Raw genomic sequence first — 11,687 nt, forward strand, 5'->3', positions numbered from 1 at the left:
AATGTGTTTAAATGTTGACTTTATTCATAAACTTAGTTGTGCATCTATGTGCAACAGGTGTGCATTCCACGTGCATTTTCCGAGTATAACCTAAAATATGGAAAAATTATGTCCGAAAACAAATGAATTTGGATGTTTAGACCAAACATACCATATAGAAGAATTATTTTTTAAAAGTTAAATGAAGAAAGTCAAGCTGCTCCTAAAAAGGCAGAAATCAGTTCCAGATGTAATATAGAGACCACAGATCACCACATTGTAGAATAACTCCTTGTTTTACAACTAAGCAGAACAGATGAAGAAAGGGTGACATTGTAGTCCAACAATTTACATGCATCAAGTGATAATACCTGTGTCACCCCGTTCATACAAGAACGATAGGTCTCCCGGGGCTTCAATCCAAATCCGATTAAAGGTGTCGTTTTCCTCCCAATCATTAAGCTTCTTTCGGGGGAAGAATCTCTCTTCAGCCAGAGAATATTGGACGCACCGCTTGCCATAGTAGAGAACCTTAGGGAAATAGACACTATTCCTCATCGTTCCAAGAAGATCCATCACAGCATGGGATGAAAAGAAACTCACAAAGAGCGACATGTTTCCTAGAGTTTGAATTCTGATCCATGCCATATTTGTCTCGTCTAACTTGAATATGAGCGGGTCATCATGAGAGCTACTGTTTACAAGGTAGACATCTCCAGCATGCTCTGCCATGAACTTTCTGCTATACCAAGATTTTGAAGATGAATTCAGGGGCCTCTCAGGTAGGGGTACATGATGAACAGTCCAAGAACTTCTGCTGGGATTATAAAGCCCAAGAAAGCTGCTATTGCACAAACAACAGAAATTGCCCTTGGAGAAAACAATCTTATCAAACATACCGCAGTCAAATGACGGATGGCTTTCGTAATTAATAGTTGTCCATTCTTTATCACCAGGACGACATGTCCTAATTTCAACGATTGAGCCTACAACTCGCCTAACTGTGAAAAGAATGCAGCTAGGAGATGTTGGCGCAGCCGAAAAAGCAATCATGTGAAGTGCTAACCGTCGCAGAACAGGCAATTTTATCACCTCTCTCGTATAAGGGCAAAAAAAGAACATGTTTAGAGGTCTAGGGGTCATCATCAGCAACCAACCATCCTTGGCATAGCAAAGTCTAGAGTCTTGCAACTCCGGAAACTTAAGCCCATATTTCTTGCGCTCAGAGGGATCATAGAATTCATACAAATCCCCATGTTTTGGCATATACATTAACCAGGGAGGCTTATTGGCTTGTCGGACAGAGATTGCAACAGCTAACCATCTCTTGCAAACTGCAGATGCACGGATGTTGTCTTTTAAGTTTAATTGGGAAAGAAATTGTTCCAAAAGCTCAATTGGAAGCGCGGACCATGTCTGTTCCTCATCCGAATCCACACTTGAATCTCTGCCCTCTTTTTTTATTGTATCAGCCAACCTACAAGAACAAAAACCGAGGGAAAGAACAACAATATCAAATCGAGAAATGCTATTGCCGTAGTTGCACTTCTTCACTGTTGGTTAAGAATGCTGCTTGAAAATAAACAAATAGAACAAATATCATATGCAGAAACTATAATGGTCGATTCGTAAATCAGTAAAGAAATTCACATGTGCTTAAATGCAGTAGAAAAATTCTCAGAAGTATAGCCATTCAAGATGCTTATTTAATGTGACAATTCAGCATGAGCAAAGATCAGCAATGAGACTGTACAAACTTGCAATAGAGAACTTTGGTTATTCTTATTTGATTTACCGTGGTCAGACCAGAATGCATTTATATCACTGTTTTTTTACAACTAGTTATCTGAATCATCTTGCTCTAGGATCTAAGAATTTGAATGAGATGTAGCCAACCGATTATGCACTCAAATTTAAATTGCAACCTCTTAATTCGGTCCACATCCTATTCTTCCCAATGCCACTTTACGGAAGGCTTTTTGGGGGTTGTACTGAAATTCATGAAATTCAAATAATATCACCAGAATTATATTCCAACCTTTTGGCTTATTATACACAAAGTAACAATCACACATGCATACTTATTAATGATGATCTCAAAAATTAAGTAAGGAAACTACGTCGTTTAGATCAAACACAGGCAGCAAAAAAACAGGCCACGGGTTTGAGAATACGTGTCAGCAGCAAGGCCGTTAATTAATTATTGTTTTAAGAATATATTGATCATAACTGCATACATAAAGAAACAAACTCAAACGCTTAATTATTAGTGATGATTCGGAAACAACCAAAACTACTAATGAAGGGGGTGCCATTGCAATTAAAGAATTGCAAAATTGAAACATGCCACGCCTTTTGCAACATGTGTACGCGGCAAGGTCGTTGTTTTCACAATTGAAATACACCACGCCTCTTGCAACACGTGTAAGAGGCAAGAACATTGTTTAATGATTGTTTCTGAACAAACCAAACTGAACAACTGAATCATTCCAGCAGTCATCAAATGCTTAGTTTTCTTTAGTGATTGGTTTCTAAATAAACCAATCCCGTACAACTGAATCTTTCCGATCGTTATCAAACCATTGGTTTTCATTCTACACGATGGAATCTTTCATAAAAAAATATTGTCATTACAAATTATGAAATCACCCTTGGCTCCCATTTTTCTTTCCTTGGATTCGATCATATATATATATATATATATATATATATATATATATATATCGACGCAGCAGATGCAATCACAGGTATACATCCTTAAATTCCCAACTTAGTTTGTGCTAGTCCCAAATCCCAATAATGTTGATTTCAAAAAAGTTCGAAGGGAGAACTTTGTTAAATTCTAAGCCTACCCAGATTTGATAAACCAGGGAGTAAATAAAACAGTTTCGCTCACGGCTTACAACCAATCATACTTTCTTGGATCCCTCATCATTCGCTAGTCATTTTCTTCGGAACCTTAAAACTGAATGAATGCCACAAATTTCCATTTCTTTCGCTAATTCAGCATAAAAGACTAAACCTTTACTTGTCTACAAACAATAAATCTCAATCTATGTAAAGCAAGAACATAAAGCATAACACAAAACCCACAAATCTAGTGAAACGGAATCCCAAGAAATGCGCAACAACATGTAAATTGCTAAATGTAGTATACACGGGCTACAGAAAACTCACAACTTCATCCTTTTCCTCCCCCTGGCCATAATTGAGAAAACTCAGATGGGTTTGCACGGGAAATTTTGTAGGGAAAATTTCTTTTTGTAAGAGTGCGAACTCTCAAGTGAAGCGGCGAAGGGAATAAGAACTGCTGTTCAGGTGACCTGTTTGCATGACACGTGAAGATTCGGGGTGTATGCCCGATGGCCATTTTTCTTCACCAGAGTAAAGCCAATAGATAATTGCCACGTCTACATTATTAGGGTACAATAGTAATTTGATATTAATTACCATTTTTTCAGTTTTCCCCATCAAATTTACTCGGAATATTTTATTAAAACGAAGCCAAGTTTGTTGAAAATTGAAACAAACTATTTATGGTTATAGTGACGCTACATGTAAAATTATATGGAATATCAATTTCATTTTTAAATACTTTAATATATCGGATTTTTTAAGCAATTTATAGGTCTACCGTCTATGAAAATTGAGTACGTTTATAATTTTATTTGTGTATTGTTGTTGAGGGAAAAATAAGCAAGAAAATATATCATGAGATGATAATATATCTTTGTTATATAGCTGCAACTATGTCTTGTAAACAAGAAGATGAACACGTGAATAAGCAACGGAGAGGTGTTCGGCGTGACTACTCTGATACTTAAGTCAGCAGGAGAAAAATGAAGAAGACACATGTAGCTTCTTCCGAGAAATAAAATGCTACTGGTGTGTATAGGTGTGTATATTTGTAATTTGTGAATGAATTAAATGCAAAGCAAACATGTTATTTATAGGAAGGAAGATCGTGATTTTTTCTTGTTTTCAATCTCTACTTACCACTTACAGTCACGTACATAAAGTTCATGTCACGTCGTCTTGAATTTTCAATTATGTCCAATCAGTAGGATTCTTGTCAGACACACTTATCGAGATAAGATATCATATGCTCCCGCAATCGAATGCGATACTTTTATCGAGACATCCCGGGTGGAGAATCATCACCCGGGAATACACCCGAGAACTCGGGCCTCTGGATGCCCCAATAAATGACGTCCCGAACACTCTTCTTACCATGATCCGGTTTGTTCATTTACTATCCTAGGTCATCCATAACTCGAGCTTTCTCGAGAGTATCACCAAGGAGCATAACACACACGGTATTAAAATTCTCACAATATATCGAATAAATCACTATATAATAATTATAAATATTGATATAATGATATGTAGAAGTAAAACACAAGTACGTACGTGTAGCATATGTGTCTATTCTAGATTTGTATCATACCAGGAAGACGTGATTCTGTCAATCAAGGTCCGAATACCAGATAAACAAGTAGATTTGGATTTCGACCACAGATTCACAAAAATTCACTCAAATTCAAAATACATGGTTTGAAACTAAAAGCCACATTAACCAACCGAATAGCCCAGTTTGACACGACTCACTTGACACCAAAATAACCTACCCACTAGCTCAAAAAGCAAAAAATTAAAAATTAAAATAAAAATCCATACCTATGTATAAATTAGTCATGTAAAATAATAATAGTCATGTAAAAATCATCGCTAAAAATTATTATTATATATAAAAAGTTCTAAATAATTTATATATTAATTGATTTAACTTCAAAATTATTATATATTAAGAAGTGTGACCGATATAAAAATAATATTTAATATTCTCTCATAAACACAAATAATAATAGTTGTGACGCATTCAATTCAATTCGTAAAAGAGATCATTGTTTTTTTTTTTTGGTTCATTTCATATATATTTTGTTCATTTCTATCATTTTAATTAATTTAGTGGTTTTTTGGTACCTTTTCAATTTATTTCAAGTTTTATCTCTTTATTCTCATTTATTTATTGTGAATGCACTGTTTGCGAAAAAACGAGAACTAATGAACAAGATCGTGAACGAATAATCGCGTCATTTTTAATTGAGTTCGGTTTAATAATTCATTGCACGAATATTTAAATTTGTATATATTTAATGGTTGAGAATGAAAAAATAGAGAATTTTATAATAATTAAAGAATATGTCTCGTAGAAGATTTTTTGAAATAAAGAATAAAAATATCTATTTGAAGAATAGATGACGGAAAAATGGAGATACCCTCCCTAAAGGCTATGTAGTATGAAAGCAATATGACAATTGTGTGTGACAAAATAAACAATGATCAATTGTTTTCAATCAAATCAATTAAATGATTAATCATCCCTTTTGAAATGATTCTATTTATATACAGAAGAAAAAAACTCATTGAGTAGTAACCCAAATTCGAACGAAACAATTCGTCAAAAGAATCAATCGTATGTTTACCATGAACCCACGAGTAGTTGAATGAATTCTTTAACGTTATTTTTCAATGCATGGTGAGTAAATTGTCGAATTGACGTAATAGTCTGCAAATCATCGTGTTAATCAAGTAAACAAGATAGACTCCTCCGTAAACACGTTTGGTAGGACAACTGATTTATTGTATAATCTTATTTATATTTTATGTAATTTGCATGAATGAATCAAGATATGATTTGATATCAGTATGTTGGACTTGATCATCTACTCATCAATCACAATTAGGGACTGGTCTGTATTAATTTGTGGAAACATAATCATTTCGAAAAATAAAAATTAAATTTAATTAATAGAAGTGGATGAAATTAGGAAGGGTAAAAATGCAAAGCTAATAAAAAGCAAGCAACCCCCTTCTTCACTTGTCATACCAGAAGCGCATCGCATGTAAAAAATTATAGATTTCATTTATTAATGAATATATGGATTAAGATACAAAATCAGATTCTTCAGTATATGTATTTAAATGGACGAAGAATCCGAATGAATTTAATAAATATACTCCAAAATTTATATATCTAAATAAATTAAATTAATATAAAAGATGACAAAAATTTATGTGAGATGATCTCAAGGTTGTATTTTGTAATATAGATCTCTTCTTTGGGTCCTCCATGAAAAAAATATTACTTTTTATGCTAAGAGTATTACTTTTGATTATGAATATCGGTAGGATTGATCCGTCTGACGAGGATCCAATCAATTTGTAGATTGTCATAAGCAAGAACTAATAGCTTGTTAGCTCGATTATTGATTTGTTGGGTTGTGGAAAACTAGGTTACATCATAAATTATTGAGACATTATTTTAGACAAAATTGTTGAAGGTCACACGCCATTATTGAGCAAGTATTTTATCACTTTCTGGGACCCCCAAAAACTGAAAGTGTAGAAGATTTTATATATAAATATCTCTACTATTTTATTAAATGTGAGAGGCTTATAAAAACTACCCTGCGGACACCAATTTTTCTTCCCCTTTTGCCCTTTTGCTTCAACCCGGTAATATATATATCTCTCAAAATATTTCCAAATCTCCAGCAAAACCGTTCCATAAAATTACTCCGCACGATTCTCTCATCCTCAACGATTCTCTCTGCATCATCTTCATAAATTAACCTTCCCTCACACCGACTCTGCACAATTCTCTCAGATATTGTTGCTTCACCTTCGTAGAGTCCGCTTTCGTCTGCACTATCTCCTTCAACAGATAAATTGTTTTCCTATCTGCCGGGTCAATATCAATTTTATGGACAAGAAAACATAGGTTCCCTCTGGTAAGTTCGCAAATATCTTCCTCCCTTCATCCTCTTCAGATTATAGGGCGTAAAATGTCTTTATCCTAGGTTGCGCTTTGTTGTCTTTGTTAGTTTTTACGTTATTATTTCTCTGATTTTGGTTTTTTTGTGAATTGTTATTTGGTTTTTGATATCTGTAATAAAATGCTCCTTTATTGTGTTGTATGAATCTCGGCTGTGAAACAGGCCTCGAGGCATAGGCACTACATTTGGGGATGAGGGTTGTCCTCATCTTTCATGTTTGTTGTTAATGTTTCGTCGATCACAAGGGTCTAAAATGTGCGTCTAAATTGTGTGTTTGGTGAGATTTATCTTTATCGGATCCAGTACTTGAACTTCAGTTGGCTTGAATCATGTTTTTTTAAATAATTACTTTGAATGAGGCTTGCGAATTATGGCATAGTTTCATCAGATGTTGTTTTATTACTGTTATTGAAAGTTTCACTTATGTTGTTGCTTCAAACTATCTTTGAATTATGCATGAGCCACCAAAAGTTATTTTTATCAAGACGTCCTGTGTGCCTCTTTAATTGATGGTTCTGTTGGATATTGTGAATTGAAGGCTCTGGATCATGGCTTTTAATGAATAATTTTGGGTTGATGAAACATGTATAGGAAAAGCGAGGCAAATATTGGTGTAGTTGCTTAATTAGTTAAAGCATTTGCATATAACTCTTTGAAATAATTCGTTGGAAATCTCTTAAAAGTTCTACGATTTTGTGAATCTTATTAGTATCGAGTACTGGCCACACCCACAGCTTGGAATCAAGGAGGCTTACAGAGTTCTTCGACTCGGTGAGACAGCTTGCATAATTGGTCCTGTGAATCCTACATTTTGGTTGTCTCGCTTCTTTGCAGATGTTTGGTTGCTTTTTCGAAAAGAGGAAGAATACATTGAGTTTTTCAAAAAATCAGGATTTAAGGATGTCCCACTGAAGAGGATTGGTCCAAAATGGTATCGTGGGGTTCGCAGACATGGGCTTATCATGGGATGTTATGTTGCATTCAACATTAAATTAAGGTTTGCCTTATTATTTCTTTATTCTATCCACCGAGTTACTCATCCGGAAGGCCAACAATCCAGGTAATAATCGGCTATACATGTTTGATTTTATTATCGTTTGCTTCTATGTGCGTGATATTCGGTTTCTTTGTTGTGCTCGAAACATTTAACGAAATACACTGGTTCGATATTCGGTTATTTTGGAATGGATTTAATTTTGGGTTTTCTCCATTTCAGACGTACTGTTCTTTCCATGTTTCAGAAACCATCTTCACAGCCTATTTTCAAATGAAACCTTTTCAAATTTCAATTGTATTCATTACCTACTATTCCATGGGTTATTTAGTCTGAGTATAATTGTCGTGTATCCTTTGCACTTTGCTTCTATGTGAGTCAAACACTTTATAGTTGTACAATATTTGTATTCTTTTGGTAATCAATTGTCTAATTTATGTTATGCTCCATCACATTCACAGTCGATGCCTTAACCTTGGCTCCCGGTACAAGCCCCGGCCAGGTTGTATTCTATGATGTCCGTGGAAAGCCACAACCAATAACTATTATTTTTGCACATGGGAGTTCTGAGGTATTTCTCATTTTATAACACATGTTTGAAATTTGTCTTATTCATGCATCTGTTTAGTACCTTTATGTATGCATTCACTAAATTAATCATCATCATGTTGTGTTAGGAGCAGTCGCTACAATGAATATGGTCTATATTGAAAGCTGGAGGTTGGAAAAGGATTGATTTAATGTTGACTTTATATTTGGGCAGGCCTGAGGAGATCTATCATGTTACTGTTATGCCATGTTATGACAAAAAATTCGAGGCTTCTCGTGATGGTTTTGTGTTACAATTGGACTCCAATGGTGAAAGAATTGCGGAATTTGATTTCGTATTGGCTACCAGAAAAGTTTTATATTTAATTATGGTTTGCTTTTGGTTGTTGCATTATGATTTCTTCATTCTATCTACTCTATATGTTCATTGAATAATTTATTGTGTCATTGTTGCAGTTGGGATCTATTAATTTAACATATTTATTTAAGCTTTGAAATTCATTGTCTTTCATGAATATATGCATGATAACTAATATTTCGGTGTCATGGTGTTGTAATGTCATGAATGTTTAATATATTATGCTCACTTATTTATGACACACGCAACGCGTGTGCCTCGGTGACTAGTATAAATTAAAACAGCTACAAGAATGTCAAGTTTTTTACGTTTAAAATATTATTTTTTAATAAAACATATATTTTTCGTTAGTTATGATATGAAAACATTTATAAAATAAATGTGATTTGAGAGAAAAATTTATTTTTATGTCATAAATATAACTTTATAGATATAGAGTAAGTTGCACATGACACGTACTATTGAAATATTTATTTACTTTTTATGATTCATCACATCAAATTGTGATAATTATAATAACCACTTATTTGATAATATAAATAAATAAAACTAATTAAAAAAATTAATTATTAACCTAGAAAAATTATACAAATTTGCTCACATGTAGAACAAGTATTAATAAAAGGAGCACATAAAAAATTTGAAACATAATTTTTTATATTCTTTTCCTTTATTTTTCAAGGTAGTTATGATTAATATTTTTTAAAAGAATTAGTCTTTGAAGAATAATTTTCATATCTCCCGCACATATTATTTTATTTATAATAATAAATGAAATCAACAGTCAATAAGTTGGAAATTGAAATAGGAAACTCCAGACAAAATCAACCACTAATAATAATAATAATAATAATAATAAAATGTGGACGCAATTATTATTTTAATATTAGTTTTTTTATATATATAAAAAAATTGTTGTCGTGGACTTAAAAAATTTCCCTTTATATTATTCTCTTCCACTCCCACGATCAGTTAACCTGTTATACCAAAATGGCATTTGCCCTATAAAGATTATCTCCTCTTATGCCTCAAGTCGATCTTGTCAGCGCTTGCGCCGGTGGAGGAAATGACCGGAAAATAGTCTGCGAAACTTTGGCAGATGATAATTCGCCAGAAAATGAATTCATTCCCGACGAAGAAGACACCGACTTCCCGCCGGAGTCTTTCTGGCTGTCGAAGGATGCTGAATATGATTGGTTCGATCGCAACGCCTTTTTCGAGAGAAGAGATTCCACCAAAGGCAACGCCAACTCTGCGAGTTTGAACCATAATTCTAACCACAGTTCTCAGAGGTTTTCATTTACCTTGAAATCCAAGGCTTCCATTATAGGACTGCCAAAGACTCAGAAGAACTCTTTCGTGGATTCAAGCAGAAGGACATGTAGATCGGTGAACGTAAGGCTGTTCCCCAAGCGCTCCACGTCGGTGAGAAAATCGACTATTGCTATAATTGATCCCGGGTCCCCGAAGGTTTCTTGTATCGGGAGAGTCCGCTCGAAGCGCGGCCGACGGAACTCGAATTCGTCAAAGAGAACCGAGAAACCGCCGGAGACCAGCCGTGAGAAGCTGGTGCAGAAACCAAAAACCGGAGCTGAGAAAAAAGAAGAAGAAGAAGAAGAAGAAAAAAGGCGGGTTTTATTCCAAGTTAATAAGCGTATTCCGGTCCAAGAAGGCTGATAAGAATCCAGACAGGTCAAGCAGCCATAAGATTGTGGAAGTCGCGGAAGAAAAACCGGCGGCGGTTGAAGCGCGGTGGAGGAGCTTGAGTCAAAAGGCTGCGAGCGAGCCACCGACTTTGGGAGGGCTCACTCGTTTCGCTTCGGGGAGGCGATCCGGGTCTTGGGCCGCGGAGGATTTCAATCAAGTGGTTTCGGAGTCCCTGGAATTGGATCGGGGCGCGCGTGTCATGGCAGAAGCTGAGTATTAGTTATTCCAATGACGTGGCTATAAGTTCCTGTAAAGAGATACGGGATTTGTGTACATTAATGTACTTCAAATTTTAGATTAGTGTGCGAGTAATAAAAGTTTTGAGATTCTTTCCACATAATGATCTTACACAACAAAATATCAATATTTATTAGTTAACTTTTGTTGAATAATATGCATCTATATGGCTTTGCTCATAAGTCAGGCGATCTTACGGGTCAAAAAATATAATTTTTTATACTAAAAATATTATTTTTTATTGTAAATATGAATAATGTTGATCCATCTCACGAAAAAATATATGTGAGACTGTCTCACAAAATATCTACTCATAAACCAATAAGTTTACGTCACAGTAAGACCAGCTATGCTTTGTAGTCTATCAACTGAAACACACTCATTCAATTACATATAAAAATAAATATAAACTTTTTTTTACAATATTTAGATCAAGAGCTAGGACAGTAGGAACAAATATGTGAAGTTGAGTATGTATCATTTTCTCTTCTTTTTTTTTGTATGATTAGATTCAACCCTCAATTTTTGCTTTGTGCCGTCAAATAAGAACGAACTTGTGAGGTCTAATCTGTCCCGCAATGCATTGCTTTCACGTTCGTCGGATTTGGAAAATATGTACATAATATATACACACAGAGAGTAAATTTAAATTATTATATGTTCTATCAGTTTAAAATCTGGTAATTAATTAGATGGGGTATGTAATATTTTAGAAATCAATAATATTGTTTTGAGACATTTTAAAGTTTGTATGCTCAAATTCCATCATTCAATAAAGTTTGTTTATTATTATAATTATAATAATTTAATGAAATTAGGAGAACTTTGTTGACTTAAGAGTTACTTTTAGCCTTAATTTCATGGAGAACGTCTTTGAAGATAATCAATGATGACTGTCGCTATGTTGAAAATGTATTTAATCAAATAAATGCGATACTGAAATAGGGAGCCCCCATCTTTGACTCTGATTTAGTTGTAATATATATAGTTTTGATATCCCACGCACCTACCGTACACACGTATA

General features: G+C 34.4%; 2 protein-coding genes and 1 long non-coding RNA gene across 4 annotated transcripts; 2 read left to right on the forward strand and 1 right to left on the reverse strand.

The window, feature by feature from the left end:
• Positions 1-146: 146 nt before the first annotated feature.
• Positions 147-3,379, reverse strand: LOC140817257 (F-box/kelch-repeat protein At1g57790-like). Its single transcript, XM_073176899.1, has 2 exons — positions 3,157-3,379; positions 147-1,456 (listed from the first exon to the last, which is right to left on the reverse strand). Exons 1-2 carry the CDS (start codon positions 3,183-3,185, stop codon positions 337-339), a joined length of 1,149 nt encoding a protein of 382 aa, XP_073033000.1. The 5' UTR covers positions 3,186-3,379; the 3' UTR covers positions 147-336.
• Positions 3,380-6,524: 3,145 nt separating this feature from the next.
• On the forward strand, positions 6,525-8,918 carry LOC140824447 (uncharacterized). Of its 2 annotated transcripts, XR_012116350.1 has the most exons (4): positions 6,525-6,773; positions 7,528-8,185; positions 8,274-8,383; positions 8,576-8,918. It is a non-coding gene; the product is annotated as an uncharacterized lncRNA (long non-coding RNA). The 2 variants fall into 2 exon arrangements; XR_012116349.1 differs by having other exon boundaries at positions 7,528-8,383; positions 8,576-8,917.
• A 755-nt stretch (positions 8,919-9,673) lies between these two features.
• On the forward strand, positions 9,674-10,761 carry LOC140824448 (uncharacterized). The gene has a single exon (XM_073186037.1). The coding sequence runs from the start codon at positions 9,743-9,745 to the stop codon at positions 10,394-10,396; it is 654 nt and encodes a 217-aa protein (XP_073042138.1). The 5' UTR covers positions 9,674-9,742; the 3' UTR covers positions 10,397-10,761.
• Positions 10,762-11,687: the final 926 nt, after the last annotated feature.

Source organism: Primulina eburnea, chromosome 2 (assembly GCF_022965805.1).
Source record: "Primulina eburnea isolate SZY01 chromosome 2, ASM2296580v1, whole genome shotgun sequence".
NCBI lineage: Eukaryota > Viridiplantae > Streptophyta > Magnoliopsida > Lamiales > Gesneriaceae > Primulina > Primulina eburnea.

Excerpts from the sequence above, each read along its gene's own strand:
- LOC140817257 (XM_073176899.1), bottom strand. The coding sequence starts at position 3,185 with ATGGCCAGGGGGAGGAAAAGGATGAAGTT. Across the intron at positions 1,457-3,156 it reads GGGAGGAAAAGGATGAAGTT|GTTGGCTGATACAATAAAAA; the intron begins GTGAGTTTTCTG and ends TTGTTCTTGTAG.
- LOC140824448 (XM_073186037.1), top strand. The coding sequence starts at position 9,743 with ATGCCTCAAGTCGATCTTGTCAGCGCTTGCGCCGGTGGAGGAAATGAC.